Raw genomic sequence first — 22,952 nt, forward strand, 5'->3', positions numbered from 1 at the left:
GGCGCTGTAACATACATCTTTACAGCACATGCGAACGCTCTCAACTTACCCCTCTCTCCTCTATCCTACCAGGGAATGCTCCTAATGTTTAGAAATGTAAATTTGCGTAGCTAAAAATAAGCTCTGTGTTGCTAGTTAAGACTATTGCTTACTAGTGTGCCTTTCTCATTCAAGCTACATGATACAAATGTTTCATTACTCTGCACAACATGTCTGTTTGTATTGTCTTTTACAGGCTCGCAAAAACTCGAGTGGTTTAATTTGACCCTCGCCTTTTCCTTTGAACTCCACATATTAAGTGTGAGTAGAATCTCTTTGTTTGTTTGTCATTTTTGTCCTGACGAAAGCCCCGTAGACTCCTTTGAGCCAGAGGGGGCTGAAACATGTCGACACTCCTGTAATTTGAATACTTCTGGATCTCATAATTCGATCCTAGATAAGTACCCATTGATTTTAATATAAGATCTACACTATTTTTATTAAAATACTTAAAAGTGCTGATCTTTTTTTAACTTTTTTCTTCTTGCACTATATATTTTTTTCTCTCTGGCCACTGCAATCCAGACCAGAGGAGCCTCAGGTTGAGGCAGGCACCCACACTACCTATGGTACCCAATGATAACTGCCAACGAACTACAATGTAGGGGCGGAGGAATGATATATACCGCTACACCTATTCACATTGGGTCTTTTGAGGGTACCATAGTTTTTCCAACTAATGGTCTGGATCTGTTACAAGTGTCCATTTTTTCACTTGATTAACGCTAATAATATAACTCCACAGTTCCCACCCAGATTATTAATGATTTTTTTTTTTATTTTACAGGTTAAAGAAGAAGTATTTTCAAAGTGCGAGGTTTTGGAAGAATTCGTTGATAAAGGACATGATGGATGAAGTTTTAGTTTTCAGTGACTTTGGTTTAATATCTGTTTGCAGCACATAAAGAGAAAGATGGCTGCCAGCTTCATGTGTTTATGCATGTTCAGAGTTCTAGAAGATGAAAGTGTTCTAATCATATGTATTGTTTTGTTGCTGCTGTCTTAGTAGTCATAAAAGGGAATGCATAATATTAGCCTCTGTGCCTTTATTAAATCATGATTTTCTACTCATTTCTAAATGTGGAAAATCTGCATTTGCCCTCAGTTTAAGCTTCATCCAAGTTCCAAAGCAAAAAATGAATAATATACATTATGCATTCCTCTTATGTGACGGAAATAGAATCCAAAGAAAAGTAGACACATTTGAAGAGTAGGGCAGCAAGAAAATATTGGTAGTAAACATGGCAAAGCCAAAGTGTTGGTGTTTAGAAAAAAATCAGTTAATTATAACGGCCATCTAGGAACCAGTAAAATAGAGCCAGCACATAAATATAAATATTCAGGGTGTGGTTCAAGGAGAAACTACAGTAGAAGGAAAATACTGAATCACTCAAAGCAAACACACTTTCCTTGGTAGGTGGTCTTAAAGAACTTACTCAAGATTATGGGGACTTACCTTTAATACCAGTCCTGTCTGCTTATGTTGCTATGATTCGTCCATAACCTCAATATGGAGTGGAACTGGTAAGCTTTAGTGGTAAACAAGACTGGGAGTATGAAGAGGGCAAATGATTAAAATGCTTTCCATTGCTGCCAAAGGCAACCATGGTCCAGTATATAATAATTGAAACTAGTGTAATAGCCTGGAGCTACTTGGCATGTGCCGAGGTGGTATGCTTTTAGCTACATTTGGAAAGTGGTGAAAGGCAAAAGATCGCCACTCTATGAAAATGAGATCGTACAAAGTGAGTTGAAATGGGCAAAGAGAGTTAGAAAGAATCTGGACAACATTTGTAAGATATTGGGACTAAATGTAGGAAGTCAAAAGCTACAAATAACCACCTCTAAGGTGAAATTCTGTACATTAACCAAAAATCGAGCAAGAGAACATGACTTGAGGCAGTTAAGGAGCGAAACATCAACCCAATTCTTGCAACATTCTTGGCAAATGAGTAATGGTTTCCATATACAGATGCTTTACCGAAACTTTTGCCTACAGACGAGGTGTTAAAATTCAGACTGGACTAAACCAGTACTTTGTGAATTCCAATGTGAAAATAGTTACGGTATAGGTCAATGGAAAGTGCACCTGTGGGCTTATTGTAAAATGTGATTGCTTACATATTGTACATTGCCAAAAAATTGTGATTTGAAAAGCATTTTTAAAGCCAATTTTGTAAAAATATGGTATTTTAGAGCATACACAAGCGACGGAGCTTTTAACAGAAATTTCATACCTGGATATGACAAGCAATAGGAAGATTCCTGGTAGCAGTTAAGGAATTTTTAAATGGATTTGACTATCCAAGTTTTTATATAGATTATAGGGGGTCTGCACATGATATATGTTTGAATTTGGAATGATTTTATATTGCACTTAAAAATGCAACATGGAAATTGTATAAGCATGGTTTTATTGTTGTTTAAAAGATTAAGGTTCAAATAAACAATTCTATTGAACTTGAAATGAGAACAATAAAAAAAGTATGACCGTGAAAAAAGTATAGAAAGTGAAATCATTATAAATTGTTACAATCAAAAACATCTTCAATCAGAGACACTCGCGCCTTCGAAGGTCGAGATAAACTTTCATTCCTACGAAAAGCTAGAACCTGAACTCTCAATGCAAAGATCTGGTGCCGGTGTCTCCATCCAGTCCATTGTGAGCTACAGTAGCTCACAGGCACCTTCAGAGTAGCCCGCAGCCTTGAATTCATTTTTAAATAAGCACATGGTCACATTTTCCTTTTAAAGTTCAGAGAAGGGGCATGGCCAAAATGGCAGGTGGCTAGGATTTGTTTTCAGGTTCCTCCATCCTCACCACAAAGCTCTCTAAATCTATAGCTGCCCTGCCAGTCCCCGAGACCCACATTTCTGTGATCTGACATTACAAGTTACAGGGGTAATGGTGGAGCCCCTTGTCTTGCCTTTTTATGCCACTGCAACTCTGGGAGGACAGCATGATCAAGAGGCCTGCATTAGATGGTGGTTCAACTGCACCAGACCTGACTACGGGCGTGGGAACTGCCTTGCAGCCACCCGCTTCGTTAGAACACCTGAAGGCACGTGCTGGGGCAGTATCGCAGAGAGGGGTGCACTGAAGGACATCTTCTCCCCTCCAACAGACTGCCACAGAGACAAGCGCCCCGGACAAGGCTGCTGGGATGCCTCCCAGGAGCTGGGCCCGCCTTTAGCCCACAGGCCCCCTTGAGGGAAGCGTAGAGGGCCGGTAGATATCGAATGGTTGCCCCGAGCTCCAGGCACCTGCAGCTAAGATGGGACCGCACAGATGGTTCAGTGGTGATTCGGCTGCCTGGAAGACCTCGGGACTGTCTGTGTGAATCTACCTGCTCAGCTGCTGTTTCATCTGCGGGGCCACGGCTTGGACACAGCTCAACAGGGATCCTGCCTTTAGCGGGGAGATCGCCCCGGGCTGGCGTTGGTGAGTCCGACCCCTGAGTGTTGAGTGTGTGGCCTAAGATTCTGGTTGAGACTCTTTTACCTGTTCTCCCTGCCTGGACAACAGCCTGATCTCTTGCAGTGGGAGAACCCCTGCATCCCCGGCACTACACTTTTCTCTGTCAGCAATTAGACTTTAACAGCACCTCCTCTCATCTGAGGGATTTTGCTGGCAGCGTGACCTGCTGAGTATTGTTCTCCTCTCAGTCTCCGGCAACATTTGGCTTTCCTAAGCTGCCCATGATGGTTGACCATAATGCAGGTTCTTCTAATCACATAGGGGAGAGAGAAGCTCGGATCCATTCAGCTTCCATATTAGTTATCAAGTAATCAGGGGAGAATGGATCACTTGTCCTGTTTTTACCAAGGGTCTGGGGTTCTTACAGTCTAAAAAAACCTCATTCACGTATTACTCATGGTAGCGGTATATCTTGGTTGTCCGCTTTTGTTTCTTAAGTGAAAAGCATCATCATGTATTTGTGCTTTCCTCCACCAGTAGGGAGACCAACTGGTTATTCGGAGAAGTAATTAGGGATGGTGATCAGGAGATGTGAGGGTGCAAGTAGAGTGAGCCTAAAATGACCTCCTTGCCCCGTTTAAATTTATTTAGTCAGTGGTGGGGCATGGTTAAAAAGAATTGCAGTGCATGAATAGAAGGGCTACTGTTCTAGAGCACCTGAGTCAGGAAATAGGTGGTCGAGCGGTCGACATGTCTCAGCCCTATGGTTGCCCAGTTGGGTCGGAGGGCTTTCTTCAGGACCAGGGTCAGTCACTCTCACTCCATCCGCCCTCTCAATCAAAGGAACCACACGACTAGCCCTCTCCTTCTTGTCCAACCAGGCTATCCACTTTCCGGCCTTATCACCCACATCATACAAACGACCCTGTTGCTCTCTACTCATCACCTTGGCGGCATCAGTGACCAATGCTCTATAGTCGGTTTGTTTGAGGCTAAGAAGGTGCAACCTGTCCTGGGTAACATCAGATTCCAGCTCTCTTTCTATGTCTGATATCTCAGTTTCACGTCGGACCACTGCCTCGCACCTACGTTTCTTAGCGTTATTAATTAACGATAAGGCGTGGCCGCGGATGACCGCCTTATAGGCTTCCCATAGCGAGACAGACGATGACACAGACCCCACATTCTCCACAAAATAATGATCGAGTGATTTGACCAGTTCCGTACGGATCTTAGGGTCATGGAGATACCAAGGGTTGATACCAAGGGTCTACCCTCAGTTCCCGGTCCTGCTTCCATGACGAGCCATAAGGGAGAGTGATCCGAAATACCCCTAGCCAAATGTCTGATCTCCTTAACAAATGTAGCCTGTGTTGCGGGCATCAGGATATAGTCAAGTCTCGAAAGACTACCGTGTGCACCAGAGTTGAAGGTATATTGTAATTGTCCAGGGTGTAGCAGCCTCCAGCAATCTATCAGTCCCAGAGTGTCAAGGAAGCCACCCAGCCAGGACTGGGACCTCCCAAGATCCCTGGGCGGGTGGCGATCGACATGTCCGGAGACCACAGAGTTAAAATCGCCACCCACCACAAGGATGCCCTCCGGGAGCCCCAGTATCACCCTCCCAGGTCAGCAAAGGTCGTAGTCTGAAGGCCAGGCGGGACATACACGGAGAGCAAAGTAACGACCTTCCCCTCCCACCGTCCAGTAATGGCGGCATAGCGCCCCCTGTCGTCAAGGATGACAGCATCGATCTCAAGGGGGAGGGAGACTCTGACCAAGATACCCACCACCCTAGAGCCAGTGGTGAAGCCGGAGTGTGCCAGGAGACGGTAGCCCCTACGGTTCATAGCCTGGCATGTATTGCCCATCAGATGTGTTTCTTGCAACAGCACAACATCAGGGGAAAGACGTCTCAAGAGTTGTAACACCAGGCCACATTTTATCCTGTCCCCCAACCCATTAACATTCCAACACAGCAATTTTAGCCCCCCTACCCCCATCCGAAACGTAGTCGCAGCAACCACCCCACATTAGTCGCGACAGCCAAGTCCAAATGTCCATCAATATAGTGCCTTGAAGGGAACCAAACAATAACAACTTCCCCCCCTCCCCGAAACCTACCCAGGAAACTAAACCCCCCACCCTGCACCCCTGCGTTAGACTCAATGGCCCCCCAACTTGCAGTGTGCCTGTCGCCCTAGCAAATAACTAATCTACGAAAAGAAACCCCAGAGGAGGAAGAGGCTCACTCCCCCCGCCACCCCCGGAGGACCACCTCAATTGAAACAAGTTAAAGGATCTGCAAACCATGCCGAAAGATCTATGCGCAGTCCAGTGAACCAAGTCACACCTGGTCCATCAGTCCGCCCTCAGCTCCACCAGAATGTTCAGGGTGTTCCCGCTGCCTGGGCAGTGTGTCTAGCCAGTCACTTGCAGCCTCAGGGCGATCGAAGAAGAACGTCCGATCTCCATGTTCCACACGTAGTCGGGTTGGAAATAGCATTGCGTATTTCATGTCCCTGTCTCTCAAGTGTCTCTTCACTCCCTGAAACCCCATTCTTTGCTTCTGCACCAACTGAGTGAAGTCGGGATAGAAACTCACCGCCGTGTTCTCAAATTTCGTGGGGCCACCCAAACGCGATGCCTGCAGGATAGCATCTCGATCACGGAAATGAAATATCCTGGCGATGATGGGCCGCGGGGTAGCACCCAGCTTAGGTTTACCACCCGGCACTCTGTGAGCCCGCTCTATCGCAAAGAATTTACTTAGGCCTTTGGGTGCAAGATGGTTGACGATGAGATCTTCCACGATGAGGTCGACATTTAAGTTGTCTGAATTCTCAGGGACACCCACAATACGGACGTTGTTCCGTCTAGAACGACTTTCAAAATCTTCCAAACGACGGGAGTAGGAGTCATTAGAGGACCGTAGATCGCGGACCTCCGTTTGTAGATCGGAGACATCCGTTGTGAGGCTAGAAGTCTTCAAGTCGAGGGATTTAACCTTTTCGTTCGTTTTAGCCAAATCCGCCCTGATCAAGGTGACATCGATCGCCACTGTATCCAGTTTGTGCGCCAGGGTTTCATACTGCACACCGATTGAGGCCTGCATACTCGCAATGGCGCCCATGATATCGTGCAGAGTCGGGTCTTCGTCTGCCGTAGGGTCATTTCCCTTGTCCGCTGGGGGCTTGCCCGTTCCACCGGGGGATCCCTTGGGGTGAGTGTATCGGTCCATGACATTAGATTGTATGGAGCCCCCACGGTGAACAGCCTTGGTCTTCCGCTTTTCAACCTTGGGCTTGCCGGCCATTTTGGATATTGCGCCCCCGAGGGGACCCCGAGATCTGGTGAAAATGGCTACGTCGAATTCACCCACAGAGGCTCAACCAAAGGACAGCGTGTACCAAGTCACACACCGAACGGTGATATACAGTCCCGGCCCTAGAATGGGACCGTGAAGTGAAGCAGTCCGTGGGCGCCGGGGCCAAGTCCGCTGCGTAGAAGGGTCCGGGCCAAAAGCGAAACCGAAAGCCAAGTCCAGGATCGAAAGTGGGATCAGGAAGGCCGCTGTTGTTCAATTACCGTCCAGGCAGTTCATCAACTCGAGCCCGGGGCAGATCCGTGGAGCAGGCCAGGAAAGTTCAGATCACCATAAAATCGGTTCTCTTGGACCAAATCAAATTTTGAAAGCAGCTATCATATCAGCTGGGCTTTATCTGCGATGGTCCGTAGTCATATCCAGGATTATAGTCAGGATAAATGCCGGAGGTGGCGAAGGTCCGGGAGCCCTGTGCTCATGCGACCATCTCGGTTGGGCGCGAAGCTCCTCCTCCACCGCAATACTTTTTAATCTTGCCCCACCCCTGATTAAACAAAATTTAAACCAGGGGCAAGGAGGTCATTTTAAGCTCACTCTACTCTCACCTTCACTACTCCTGATCACAATCCCTGATCACTGCTGCGAATAACCAGTTGGTGTCCCTCCTGGTGGAGGAAAGCACATAAGACCCAATGATGATGCTTTTCACGTAAGAAACAAAAACGGACAACCATGATTTTAGAGAAACACTCTGGCCACCAGGCTTAGCCCTACCAGTGTCAACTGGCCTCCCCGTACAAAATCTGGGGATATGGGTTGAGGAGAACCTCACCTTCTCTACGCAGATAAAGAAGCTGGCCGGCACGTGCTTCGGGTTTTTAAAAACTCTCAGAAAATGTCTTCCTCTCCTGCCTAGACCGGCAAGGGAAATGGTTACTCGGGCCCTTATTCTATCTCGGATAGAATATGCGAACGCGCTTTATGCTGGCCTTTCAAGCTATCTGATAAATAGGCTGCAGGTAGTCCAGAATGCGGCTGCCAGGCTCCTGCTTGATATTCCCTCTAGAAATAGTGCGAGACAACATCTGAGAGCACTCCACTGGCTACCTGTAGCGGAGCGCATGAAATTCAAATCCCTTGTTATAGTCCACCGCGCGCTCCACGCCTTGGGTCCAAGCTATCTCCAAAACCGTTTTTTCATCTGCGTTCCTTCAAGACCACTCCGTTCTTTGGACCTACTTCTGGCCACGGTTCCCCGGTTTCGGCTACGAAGGATGGGTGGCAGCACACTTCTAACGTGAAGGCAGTTTTGGCTTGGAATGCACTTCCTCTTGCTCTTCGCGTCATTCTGGACCTTGCCCTGTTAAAAAGAAAAATTGAAAACATTCCTCTTTAACTAAGCTGACCTGTACCTCCTCTCAAGGTTCGCGCCGGGACACTCTTGTAGTATCCGAGCACGCTACAAATGGTAATAACATTACATAACAGTTGCACCCGCAGATAGTTTACAACCTGCTCAATCAACTGTCCATAACATGTTAGAATACTGTTTGATTCCTCAGGTTTACTGAAAGACCTATAGTCGACCATCGGGTCGTTAAGCAATTTCAAACTGTCCTCAGTTCTAAGAGTGGTTATACTCTACTTGCAGTGGGGCCACTCTATCTCTTTGCACCCCTTGCTCTATCCAGAGTATTACCTGTAAAGGCCAGTGATCGCTACCTTTGATTTGCAACACTTCAAGCCCCTCCACTTCAGAAAAGTGCCAAGCATTTATAAACCAAAGATCAACAAAGGGTCCTGGCTTCAATCAGTAAGACTGATCCCTTGAACAAAACGATAACATTGCCAGTACTGATACTTTTTTATGAACAATCAAATGCAGCGCAAGAAAAATTTCTATTGCAGCCTAGAAAATCAATTTCATTTTTCTTTTATTCTCTAAATAAGTTTCCTCTTTTTCTTTTTTTCAAGACACCTCTTTTTTTGATTTTAGAAGACAATTACAAAATTTTAAAATACAAAACATATATACAAAATGTATCACTCAATACTAATTCCATACATTACTGACCACAATCTCTCTCTAACCATTCCTCTTTCAATCGACATTCACACTTACAAACCACACTTCACCACACAAAAGGGGACCTTCCTGGTATTATACTGTCCTTTACAAACTTTAAACCAAGGGGCACAGCCAAACATCTAACTTATTGAAGAATTCCTTAGTGCACCATTATCCACAAAATGCACATTTTTTCAGAATTAACAAGTCATCAATAGTGCACATTTCGAGAAAAACATTCAATGATTGTTTGGCAAAACAACGCACGGTCGACGCGTTTCGAACACCTTGTTTTTTGGAGGGGTTCACCTCAGGACCACGATAGCTAAAAAAATAAAAGATACATTATCTTACTACACACCCAGAGGAAAAACTAAGTTAATCACCTTACACGCACGGCTATTCTGATGTACCCCTGATGAAGGGACCACGATGTTCCGAAATGCATTGGGCTGATTTCCCACAAGTCTGCTTGACTCTTTTAAAGAGATTTATATTTTTATGTTCACAACATATATTGTAAAGTGTTTATGAAAATTTGGGGGAAAAAAGGTGGAGATTACAACCACTTAAATGTTTATCAACTAATAACTTGTATCAGAAGCTTATGTTCATGTATTTTGCTTAATGCCGTGAGGTAAATACAAATATAAGCAAAAAAATCACTGGTCAAATTTTTGTTTAAAAAAGATTTTTTAATCGGTAAATTGCTTTAATAATTTAGGCACTTTTGCCATAGGAACAGTGCTACCCACACAGGGATTCATCCCCGTTTGCTCATTATTATTCTCAGCCTGCGGGGTCCTAACAGGTAGTGGGTACACACCCTTTACTTAAACTATTGAGCATATGATTAGACAAATTAAACTGATAAACAGGCAGTGCATCCCCCACCCCTTCACTTTTGCAGCATCACTGTGTGTGTGGAAGTTCCTGCTGCAGTCATCTGGGAGCGGCTCAGTGTACAGCAATGGCAAGATGAAATACTGCAGGGCCTTGAAGTTCCCAGATACTACTCGCTGGTGTCCAGCCATGGGAGACATACTTCTAGCCTGCATCTGCTCCATGGTCTCCATTGGCCTCCGCATCTGTGCCAACTCTGTGCTGTAATCGCTGGTTCCTGTCTGACCAGACAGTTCTTGTATTCGATTCATGGCCCCAGCGAGGTTAGCCAAGGTCTGTGGCAGAGCATGGTGCTTACAGAGGAGTCCGATAAGGACAGAACGTGGCCCCTGATGGGACTGAGACACCCATGTATGGCATTGAGTTTGGCTGCCACGAGTTTGATCCCACCCACAGCTGTTCAGCCAACTCCACCTGGCAACTCCACACACGTTGTTGGAACTCCATGTATTGGTCAGGGGGTGCTGGGAGACAGCTGTGGTGGTGTGTGTTTCCTGCTGTGTGGTCTCTAGGTGGTGGGCTCACCTCGGGGAAGCTGGCCTGCGTGCTCCTGGGGATGGGGTGCGGAGGCTGTCCATTATCTTTTGGAGGGTGTCTTGACATATGTGCAGTTGTCCTCTTTGTCATCGATGATGTGAAGTGTGGTGTGCCCTGCGGGAGGTGTTATTTGTCCCTTGCTCACTTTGCCACTGGATTCAAGCAAGCCGGGCTGAAATGACAGAAACCGGTCCTCGGAAGCTTGTTTCTGGTCCAGGGAATGCATGGCTTGGCAGTTCGGGCTGGACTGTTCCCATGAGGCACAGGGTCAGACTGATTTGCATATGGCCATGTCTGAACTGGGGTGGCAGAGAGGGCTAAAGAACGTTGATGGATTAAACCCAGATCTGTTGACTGGGTGTGAGAGTTTGATTGGTTCAGATGCTCCGTCCATCACCACCCCCTTTTGTACCACTTTGATCACTGAAAGCGCTCTGATATCCGCAAGGATCTTGTTCGCGCTCTATAAAACTTTAAAAATAAATAAAATAGTTTGTCTGCTTACCTTCTCTTATTTCAAATACCACCAATTTCTTGCTGACGCATTCCAAGTTGGTCTATAAAACACAAAACCAACAGAAAAGGAAAAAATGAGAAAAACGTGTCCTAAAATTAATACGTCACTGTCTCTACCTAGGGGAAAACATTTAGAAAATGGACTTACAGGATTGTGGTGTCCCAATTGTGTTGTCTCCAGGGCTTTAAGTGGGCCGGGTCTCACCGGAGCTGAGTTTATTAAAGGAGGCCTCGAAACGGGTCTCTATCAGGCTCTGTTGTGCGCCCTGGCACAGGCGGTCAGTTTTTTTCCCCCTACTGCAGTGACAGCAGGCACATCGATGTGCGCGTGCTCACCCTGCTCACTTCTCACTAGTGGTGAAGTTACGGCATGACGTCATCCCAGGTGAGTGTTGTAGGGGAAGGGAAATCCTTTAAAGAGAGTCATTTTCTCTCTGGATTTCCCATCTCTTTTTGAAACTCAGGCGCAGCAACATTGTCGTGGTGTCTCCAGGGCTTTAAGTGGAAGCTTTTTTTAAGTATTATATACAAGTCGTAATTGCTGCTTATTTATCTTATGCAAATAACAACCATTGACAAAGCCAATAGGCTTGACTTGTTGTAGGCACGCACAGGGAGGGAGGAAGCAGAGGAAGCGCTCAGGGGGACTAGACTTGTCCTGCGCCGCTCCTCCGATGATTCGGTCTGACCTGAAGCATCTGCAGCGCGCCTGAGATCCTCCGCAGCAGCCCCACGATCTGATTTTCGGGGGGATTCACGTCGCTCTCTGCACAGGAGCAGCACTGGAGGTAGGAAGCCTGACCCCAACATGGCGGCCATGCGCGACCTCCACAACATAAACTCGATGCACGCAAACTCCTACTGCTCCCAATTTTGGCTACCAAAGCTCTGATTCCCCTAGAAGTCAAATGGGGAACTTTTAGAATAATTAACCACTCTCATTTGTGGACCGATGACACGCTCGATCACAGGATGAGCCCGCCTGACCCCAAAATGGCTGTCACGCGCGACCTCCTCGACTCCAATTGAACCGGACTGACCTCAAAGGCCCCCAATTCGACTAGTGTAGCATGGGCACCCTTTGGTCTCAAAGGGAAGCCTAGAAAAAAAAACTATCGCCCCTACTAGCGGCCCGCAAGCAAGCCTGATCCCTGGATAACCCAGCCTGACTTCAAAATGGCCGCCTCGTGTGACCTCCTCCTCACCAAATGAAGTATATCAACTTCAAACGCCTCCAATCGGACTAACGGACCACGGACAAGCCCGGTGACTTGAAGATCTAGTGCCCCCTAACCCAGTACCGGATCGCAGCCACCCGGGATCAAAAAAAAAAAAAGAAAAGGGGAGCCTTGCAAAAATCAATCATCTGCGGAAGAATCCTGTAAAAAGTCCAGTCAAATGAAGAGTATCCCTGACTCCAAAATGGTTGACACGTGCGACCCCCCCGACCACGAATGAAACTCTCCGACCCCTATTGCCCCCAATCTGTCAACCGGAGTACAGACACCCTGGGGAGCACAAAGGGGATCCGTGAAAAATCAAATCGCTCTGGCCAGCGCCACGCCAGCAGATATGGACACTCGTAGATAAAGCTAACCCTACAATGGCCGCCTCACGTGACCCTCTCTCCTAAGAATAGGTCCCCCCTCCTATCAGTGCATCCTCCTGACCAGCAGAGGTCACTCACCCGACCTCATCAACAAGACTAGCACGGTCGCACAGAACACGCTGGCCGAACCACGACCCGACAATAAGCCTGGTATTGAGAGTAGCTGAAATTCTGGTCTACCGCAGGACGCCTACCCTCTAGCCCACTTCGAACCGCAGACTACCTTTCGAATAGATCCCACACCGTGCCTCGAAGAATCCCGGGAAGCAGATCACTAAGCCTACCAGGAACTACGACCCCTCCTAGGCCCGGATCCAGACTGAGTCCTAGCTACACCTATTAACAGGCCCGTTAAGCCCTCACAGGAAATTTTTAACACATTCACCCTTCTCATATCCATCTCGATCGACCCACCCCGCCCGCCCCCCGCTCAGGCACCCTGTGCTCACACTTCACAGTATCCCTCCCCACACCCATCTCGACCGACTCATCCCACTCCACCCCCTGATCAGGCACCCTTCTCTCACATTACCTACACGATGGCACATGACTCGCCACCCTCTCTCAAGCAAGCCCTACCTGCCCACCTGAAACCGCACAGCCGGAACTCATTCACCATCATCTCCCCCCCCCCCCTCCTCTCTGCAAAAATGAGACGCATCTTCAAACAGAAACTAATCCTTCAACACATAGAAACCCTATTCACAGACATCTATCACTCAGCCTCAAACGGTCCGGCTAAGATGGACCTTATATTCCACACTGAGAGACCGAAAGATTGGATCTCCATGAATAGAACACAATTCTGTATCGCAAAAACCACATCCACTTCCCACAGTTGCAAACTTACCACCATACTCCCTAACCGTACGGCCAGAAGAGGGACCACATCCGTGACCATCTACACGAATGGCACGGTTCTTATTCAGGCAAACAACGAAAACCTTAAAGCCTTTGACTCCCTATTTCCAGCATTAAGATCTGCCCTCCCATCCCTACCACACCCGGTCTCAATCCCTATCCTGCCTACAATCACAGCTAACACCGAAACCTATGTTTCTAACATCCACCCACCCGGTACCGCTCCGGCCCGCTACGTTCCTCTTCACACGCCAGGCCTCACCACTTCCCAACTCACACCTACAGCCAACCAGCCACAACAGGAAACTCCAGTCACACCTTCTCGGCCCCCACTCACCCATCACACTTCCCCTACCAAGCCTATCCCCCAACTCCTTACAGAAAGCTCTACCTCCCCCCCTTACCGGATCCCTCCTCACCAAACTCACAGACGTAACTCGCCGATAGAGACCACTCTCCCCAATAGCTGCATCCCAGCTCTCAGACACTCTAAGCCCTCTCTTGTCCCTATCCATCCCCTCCCTCTGACCTCACCCTCGATCGCGAAAAAAGACAACCTGACATGATCCAACAATAAAAGACCTCAATCCCTCAACCTGATACACACCACGCAAGATGATGCCCCAGATACCCCCAACTCTTCCCATGACTCCTTGGCGCAGCGTCTCACCGCCCTTGAAAGTCAGATAGACGCTATCTCCCAGGGCTTAACCAAAATCCTCTCTAACTTAGATAAAGCCCGCAGACCCCTGAAATCCCCTCCCGGGACTCCAACGCAAGCAGCCCTCCCGGGCCCTCAGAAACCCCTGATATCCAGCAGCAAAGTCCCCCCACAAGGGTTTTGAAATCAGGCTCACAAGAAGCCTCAAAAACCGGAGTCCCAGCCCCTAGGATCAAGATCAGTTCATTGTCTGATATAATTCACATGACCTCAAGGCCCATTAGAACAGAAGCTCCCATGTCAGACAACGAAGCAGCCATACTAGCCGCCTCATACGATTCCCCTCCTTGGACTCTCCTAAATCCAAAATCCAAGTGATCACAGGCCTCCGGAAAGACCCTCCCTGCACAAAACCCCTGAGACGGCCCGTCCTCACCGCCATACCTAGGGCGACCAAAGAAAGTACCGCCAGCAATCAAGAGCTTTTCACCAACTGCTTACTGATCAACTGCAGATCGGCCTCACTTCACGCAACGGAACTAGCCGAGGCTATCCTCTCACATGACATTGACATTGCGTTCCTCAAGGAGACTTGGCTGAACAAGATATCTCCCCCTTGCCTAGACATGTTGGTACCACCTGACTTCTCCCTGATCAACAAAGAAAGGATAGAGCAGCGAGGAGGAGGGGTTGCTTCCGTTTGTTGAGGCAAGATGGCGACCGTGTGAGACGGTCGGGAAGCAGCTCGTGTGAGGAGGAGCGCTATGGAGGAGTAAGGCCCCGTATTTTCCCCACAAAATCGGAATTGGATATGACAACTGAAGTTCGAGTCTCCTATAACGTTTGACAGAGGAGAGCAGGTGGAAAAGAAGAGTTATCAGAGGGAGCGCGGCTGGATGAAACTGACCTGCAGTTTGCCGCTGAAGCGGCTGCTCCTGGAGATCACGCAGCTGATACGGCGGTTCAGAGGCGGAGCTGTCATCGGACCACAAGCGGAGGCAGCGGAGCTCGCGGAGTTTGTATTCAGCCTGGAAGCCTCGCGGAGTTTGGCTTGGAGGCGGCGAACTCGGCGGAGAGGGAAGCTTTACGAGAAACAAGGGAAGGCAGTTTCAAATCTACCTGGTGACGAAAAGGGGCAGACAAGGAGCACTCTGGAGGGCATTGGAACTCTGCAGATTGAGGCGGAGACAGAGACTATTGAAAACGGTGATTTCCCAACCGGTAAGGAGACATTTGGGCCAGAGGAGAGGCGGAGGGCAATAATGGCTCCTAAGCAGAGCGCCAGTGCGAAGGCGGCTGCTAGGAGGAAGGCAGCAGCGGAGCTAGCAGAGGCGTCGGATATTGATGGCAGTAAGGGGAAAAAACAAGGGTCCCCTCAAGTTAAAAAATCAGTACAGCAGGGCATCAGTAAAGGCAACCCGGATAACGCGGGTACTATCCCAATATCGGATATTTTTCAAAAGTTGAATAAGACCAAGGACACTAAAGAGCAAAAGGAAGATAATATACAGGCTGTCCCTGCTGCCCCTGCTACCCCTGTTGCCCCCGATGTCCCTGTTGATGGTAATGAGGTGGCAACTTCGGGCACTACAGTGGAAGAGCCCGCCGAGCAACCAAATACAGTAATAATGGGGGAAGGTGATCATCAAATGGAGAAGACAGTAGGAGCTCAGTTGGGGGATAGTAATTCACTCCAACCTGGCTTAGAAAAAATTTTGGAAGACAATACTGGGGGAAGTAGTTGCAGTAAAAAAGAGGCACTGAGTGAGGCATTTTTTTCAGTATCTGAAGGCGGTGAATGGTCGGAGGATGGAGAAGATAGTTCGGGACAGGAAAACAGTGACAGTGACATAGAGACTGGTAGCGATTTAGAACCCGAGGAAAATAGCCCCCCCAATACAGCAGTAAAAAAGGTGGGGAGAGCGAAAGCTTCTAATCAAAGAAAAGATGTATCACAACTGAATGCCTCAGCAGATAGCCCAGAAGGAGACTCTGCACAAATGTCACTCTTGGAGGTCATTCACCAGGAGATACTGGCTCACAGAGAAGAATCACGGCAAGAAAGTCGGAGATCACAGGCGGCGGTTAGAAAGATGCAAGGGGTGGTGAGGAAACTTACTAAGGCCTGTGTGAACCTGGGGGAACGAGTGACCAATTTGGAAGAGAGAGTGGTATCCACAGAGGCTGATGCCGCAGCAGCAGTTGATAAAGTTGACACTCAGGCAAAAAATCTTACGGACATCCAATGGAAATTGGAGTCGTTAGAGAACAGATCGAGGCAAAATAATCTGCGCGTCCTGGGAATTCCGGAGGGGGCTGAGGGGACAGACATGAAAGGTTTCATTGTTAAACTGTTCTCGTCCGCCTTCATAGAACTGAAAGACTGGGATTTTGATAGGGAAATTCAGAGAGCGCATCGCACCCCATCCAATATCTACAAAAAGGCTAAAGAGGGGGACAAACCTAGGGCGATATTAATTTTTTTGGGCAATTTTAACCTAAAACAAGCAATCTCTGAGAGGGCAAGGCCTGACAAAAAAAAAACAGTAGATGAGTATACCTTTTTTGTCCGTCCGGACTTTTGTCACATTACAGTTGAGAGGCGTTGGAGGCTGCGACAAATGATAAAACCTTTTCAGGACAAGGGTATGCAGGCATATCTGATTAATCCTGCCCAACTGAAAGTAATCCAGGGCGGGAAAGTATTTTATTTCTCCTCAGAGATTAAAGCCAAAGAGTTCCTGCAGGCATAGATGGAATACAGGGAATGCTAAACTGTACTAGGAAATTTGCTTAATGAACTACTGAAATACTTTTAGGGGGAGTGTTCAATTTTTGGGTGAGATGTTTTTCACTGAGGGGTGAAAGGGGGAAATTAAAAAAAAAAAAAAGGGGAAAGGAAAAACATAAGAAGGTGAGGGGTCTAGATAAAGCATAAAAGGTTGAAGCGTGATCTCTTCTCACACTAAGCTGCAACCATCACGTGCACAGACCTAAGGTCTGAGCGCCTCTATTCAAGCGGGGGGGGTGAGGGGAGGCCCTAATTTGGAGCCTCGGAGGGGGAGGGTGAGAGTGCAGAGGGGGGAGTGGGTGGGGGGGGGGGAGGGAAGGGGGGGTGAAAATAATGAAAAAAAATTTGAGATGGAAAAGAATAATTTTCAGGTTGATATCAGGTATCTGGATATGAATTTGTGGGAGAAAAGTAAACTTGCAAAATATGCCAGACATTAGAATATGTAGTATAAATGCTGGGGGGTTAAATGACTGGAAGAAACGGCAGAGAATGAGTCATCTGGTGAGATCGAATAATATTGACATAGTTTGTGTTCAGGAAACCCATATTCCCTGGAATAATAGGAAGGTCTTAGAACTGTATGGGTTTACCTTGATCGGATGTTCCACCCAGACAACAATGACAAGAGGAGTGGCTATATTAGCTAAGAATCATCTAGGCAGTGCTAAACGCATAAAAACGGATGGTTCGGGTAGATGGATTTTAGCGGAAATGAGTATGGGGTTTACATTATGTTTAATATATGGTCCAAATGAGGATGATCCTACGATGTTCAACAAATTAGAGGAGGAATTGGCTAACTGGACAGCCCCAATGATAGTATGTGGGGACATGAATATTTCTGTGGATTGGCAACTGGGGACTACCTTTACAGGCCGCAAACGTAAAGTTAATACAGCGATTAGCTCCATGTTACAATCCCATGGCCTGCTTGATGTGTGGGGAGAAAAGATGCCAGGTGATCGTGGTTACACGTACTTCTCTCATTCAGCACAAAAGTATTCCAAGCTGGATTATTTTTTTATTACACAAGAGGAGATAGGCAAGGTAAATATTCAGAAATTACCGAGAGTAATTTCTGATCACAACCCTTTGATACTTGATTATAAAGTTCCCAGTGTAGGTAGGAAAATATCCAGATGGACTTTTGAGAGAAAGCTATTAAATGATGAAAGGTTCTTAAGACATATGAAAAGATGGACAAAAGAATTCTTTGATTGTAACAGGTATAGTGCCTCCAGGAATGGGGTTTGGGAGTCGTTCAAAGCCGCATTAAGGGGGGAGACGATTAGCTGTTCATCGAGAATCAGGAAAGAGGACAAAATCAAGATAGATAAACTTACAGCAGATCTGGCAGAAAAAGAGAGATACCACATTGATGAAATAATAACTGGTAAGGATAGTAGTGAGACCATAAGAAATATGGCCAGGGTTAAGGGGGACCTTTTAAAACTAATTTCCCAAAAGGAGATTTGTGAATATCAGACTCAAAGAGCTAGGCGTTATGAGACAGGGGAACAAGCTGGGAGAGCATTAGCATTGCGCATAAGACAGGATCTGAACAGAAAGAAAATTAGTAAGATGAAATTTAATGGGAGAGAGTATAATGACCCAAAATCTATAGTACAGGTGTTTCAAGAGTTTTATCAAAAGCTTTACGATCATGAGCCAGGGAGGGTGTCCCATAGACAAGATCAATTTCCCATAACACCTAGGGTTGGGGAGGATGATAGAGATCGATTGGAAGCGAGCATAACAAGCAAGGAGATAATGAATGCTCTAAGTGAACTGGCATTGGGCAAAGCAGCTGGCCCAGATGGAATTCCAATTGAGGTTTACAGGGCATTGAGTGAAGAAATTCTCCCAGTTTTTGTGGATCTTTTTAATGGAGTTATATGTTCAGGAGTTATCCCTGATACGTGGAAGCAGACTAACATTGTGGTATTTCACAAAAAGGGGAAGCCAGAGGATAATCCCGGGTCATATAGGCCAATTTCATTGATAAATACAGATGCGAAATTATATTCAAAAGTTTGGGCTAAGAGACTAGGAGGGATTATAAGTCATCTAGTGTCACCTTGGCAGCATGGGTTCGTCCCAGGGCGAGGTACCACCGAACATACGGCTAGGGCTATTACATTATTCGATGCTGTTACGGCTGCCGGGGGTGATATGGCTATGATTTTATTAGATGCCGAGAAGGCGTTCGATCGGGTTGTATGGAATTTTATGTGGGAGGTGTTGGAGAAAAGGGGCTTCGGAGAAAACTGTAGGAAAGGTATCAGGGCTATGTATGTGAATCCGGTGGCTAGAATTACCACCATGGGGCTCCAATCAGAGGAGATATCGATTAAAAGGGGCACACGTCAGGGTTGCCCGTGCTCACCCATTTTGTTTGCCCTATACATAGACCCTCTGATCAGGAAAATTGTGGCGACGGAGAGAATTTCCCCTGTGATATCTCACAGTCATACTACTAAGATTTTAGCATATGCAGATGATCTAGCAATAGTTACAAATAAACCGGATACTGCAATACAAGAATTAAACAACTTGGCTCAGCACTTTGGTGTATATTCAGGATACAAACTGAATACTGATAAAACAATAATAATTTGCACAAAGAACATTCCGAAAAAAGATCAAAGATATGTTGATGCGGCGATTTATTTAGGAATTAAAATCAATGCTGATGTGGGTAAAATAACTCAGGAAAATTATCTGCCAGTATTAGCGGAGATTGAGAAAGAACTAAAGAGGATTGACGTCTTACATCTCTCCCTGATTGGACGAGTTAATGTGCTTAAGATGACAATGTTTCCAAAATTGTTGTATTTATTCCGGGCTATCCCGCTGCTAATTGATGAATCCCTGATGAAAAAAATGGACTTAGCTTTTTCAAAATTTCTTTGGCAATACGGGAAAGTTAGAAGGTCATTGGCTAAATTGTCATTACCAATAGAGAGAGGAGGGCTAGCAGCTCCTAATCTAAGGTTATATCATTGGGTATGTTTACTGTTACATATGAAACACCTATTTTGTTCTAATATATCTGATGATTCCCCTAGGGTTCCTACAATATACGAATTGGTAGTCGGTGAAAAAGCCAATGGAATTTTAACCCGGGAAGTGAGTGCTCAATTCTTTAAGAGGAGCAAAAGTAAGGTCATGCTAGGTGTTTGGGGGGTTTGGAAGTTAATCTTGAAATTTCTTAAAATCCCTAAAATCAATGGAATTATAGACCTGTGGGAGTCAACCCCATTCATACATCTGGGACAGAATAGAAATAGTGCACTCTGGAAAAGGTTGGGTATTCAGTATTTAGGGGATGTTATGAATAAGGAAGAGATGTTGGGATTCGAGACCCTACAACAAAGATATGGTATCTCAGCGAATCACTGGATGTTGTACAACCAGTTAGAACAATCGGTGAAATCCATAAGACCCAAGATCTCTATTCAGGAGGTTAATCCGATTGTTCAATATGTAAGGAATGGGGGTAGGAAGATTAAAATAGGTTATGGTTTCCTGTTACAGGCCATGGAAGATGATGTTGTACAGGTGGAAAATGCTTGGGCTATTAAAATCGGGGACCCAAATGTGGATGTGGATTATGCATTGGCATTGAATAAGAAAATTTTAAGAGCAACTAACCTAAAAGCTCAACATTATAAGATGATGTTTAATTTATACTACACACCTGTGAAACTGTATCAATGGGGAAAAAGGGATACGGACAGATGTCCAAGATGTGATCAAGGCCCAGCAGATTTAATCCATATGTTTTACTCTTGCCCAAATTTAAAACCGATCTTAACTGAAATGGAGAAGTTTTTATCGGGGCTGCTAGAGGGCCAAATTCTTCTATCCCCAACGATTGTTTTAATTGGCAGGGATGAAAATCTTAATATTACTCAGGATGCGGAAGCCTTTGTATTCTTGTGTGTTGCAGTATTAAGAATTCTAATAGCGGCAGCCTGGAAAGATCCAATAGCACCTTCATTCCAGATATGGTTAACTAGATTGCTCGGGATTCATAATATTGAGGATTGTCTGTATAACTTCAAGGGACCAAAGAAGAAAGACCTTGGGAAAAAAATTTGGGCACCCCTTAGTAAATGGAGGGAATCAAGAGGATGAAATGGAGTATATGTAAATTTAATAATAAGAAGCTAGTGTGTAGCTAGATATGGATCTGTTTAATTCTCCATGTATATTGACATTTTATTTTTTTTTTTTTTCTCCTCCATGCATATTTCTATGTTTTTTACCCAGCTGATAATTTATACTTGTGTATGTATGTTTTCTGTTTTCTTTTTCTTTTTGTATTCTAATCCATCTCAACCGAAAAAAAAAAAATAAAAAAATAAAAATAAAAAAAAAAAAGGAGGAGGGGTTGCTATTATCCACAAAGATAGTCTGGTCATCTCGGAAACCAAATCCTTTGTTTATGATTCATTTGAATGTCTCTCCTCCATCATCAAGAACAAGGATACCGGCTCCCTACTGTGTCACCTGCTCTATCACCCCCTAGGTAGCATTTGGAGAACAATTTTCTGACCTGATAGCGCAAAGAGCACTCAGTGACTCCAATAATTTAATTCTCGGTGATCTGAATATACGGTGGAATGAGACAAACAATCCTCTAATCCAATCGCTATCCAGTCTCCTATGTACTAACAATCTTACACAATATTGTACAGAGGAGACACACTACAAAGGAGCCACACTGGATGCAATCATTGCACAAAAGAACTCAATCACGATCAACCACATACTTCCCGTCGACTGGTCTGATCACCACATGATACTATTTCATATCAATCACCCCACTCTCTCCCAACAACCCCCTCAAGATCCTCCCAAATGGAGGAGAAACCTTTCTCAAGCGCCCCTGGATATCCTGGAAGATCAGATAAGCTCACTCCTCCCGGACAACAAAGACCACCTATCCACCAGTGACCTCACTGATCGGTACAATTCCGAGCTAGTGTCCTTACTTGACAAAATAGCTCCACTTAAGCTCAAGAGGAGCAGAACCATTCCATCCAGAACATGGTTCAACTCTGACCTCAACTCAGAAAGGAGAATCTTAAGAGCCAAAGAAAGAAAATGGAGAAACAACCTGACCGCCATCCTTCGCGATCAACTGAAATCAGCCCGTAGGAAATACAACAACCACATCAAAAACAAGGAATCCAGCTTCTTTCGCGAGGCACTGGACAGTGCCAAAAATAGACCGAAGGAGCTTCATAGCATCATCAGACAACAAACCTCCAAGCCAGTGGCCTCATCCGTACAGGCGTCCAAAGAACTCTGCGACAACTTCGCCCACTTCTTCAACAACAAGATCACAAAAATCGAACTATCATTAGCCCCAGCAACTCACACCGCATAAAGAGTATCACGGATGTACCCCATGCTCTCTCTCCGGGCTCTTCGCCCACCCCCTGGCTGAGCTTTCGCCCTGTGCAAGAAACAGAGATAATCTCGTTGATCTCCACCGCCAAACCATCAGCGCATATCTCAGATCCCATTCCTCCCCTGCTAATCAAAAAAATGGAACACGCTTTTGCACCGCTTTGGGGCAAAATCATAAACAGCTCCTTAAAAATGGAGTGGTTCCCGACTGCCTTAAAATGGGGCAAGTCACCCCCCTGCTGAAAAAACCCGGTCTAGATGCGACTGATTTGAACAATTTCAGACCTGTATCAAACGTCCCCTTGCTCTCAAAAACACTTGAACGTTGCGTACTTCATCAATTAACACAGCACCTGGATAACATCAACTTATTGGACCCCCACCAGTCTGGTTTTAGAAAAGGCTGCAGCAAAGAAACTGCGATTCTGAACATCATGGGTGACATCCATGGATCGCTAGACTCTGACAAATGCTGCCTCCTCATTCTCCTTGACCTCTCGGCACCATTCGATATGGTGGACCACAAACTCCTCATCGTGGCTCTTCAAGAAAGAGCTGGTCTTGGCGAGGTAGTTCTCAAGTGGTTTTCCTCCTTTACACACAATCGCACACAAAAAATCAAAAGCAAGAACTTCACCTCCGAAACGCAGCAAGTCAACAAGGGCGTCCTGCAAGGTTTGGTGCTCTCTCCACAACTCTTTAACATCTACATGGAACCGCTATCCAAACTACTCAGAAAAGCCAACATCCGCTTCCACCTCTACGTGGACGATACGCAGATCTATCTGGAAACTACCTCG

General features: G+C 46.0%; 1 protein-coding gene across 13 annotated transcripts in view; it reads right to left on the reverse strand.

Moving 5' to 3' along the window:
- SPO11 (SPO11 initiator of meiotic double strand breaks) overlaps positions 1 to 22,952 on the reverse strand; it is a 749,185-nt gene that overhangs the window by 694,586 nt on the left and 31,647 nt on the right. For 12 of the 13 annotated variants that reach the window (XM_078651981.1, XM_078651989.1, XM_078651977.1 and 9 more), the window contains exon 2: positions 10,796 to 10,847. The exons of the other annotated variant lie outside the window; for it this stretch is intronic. In XM_078651981.1, coding sequence (XP_078508107.1) covers positions 10,796 to 10,847 — 52 coding nt within the window. The remainder of the gene's footprint in view (positions 1 to 10,795; positions 10,848 to 22,952) is intronic. 13 annotated transcript variants of the gene reach the window in all.

This window comes from Lissotriton helveticus, chromosome 7 (assembly GCF_964261635.1).
Source record: "Lissotriton helveticus chromosome 7, aLisHel1.1, whole genome shotgun sequence".
In the NCBI taxonomy this organism is placed as follows: Eukaryota; Metazoa; Chordata; class Amphibia; order Caudata; family Salamandridae; genus Lissotriton; species Lissotriton helveticus.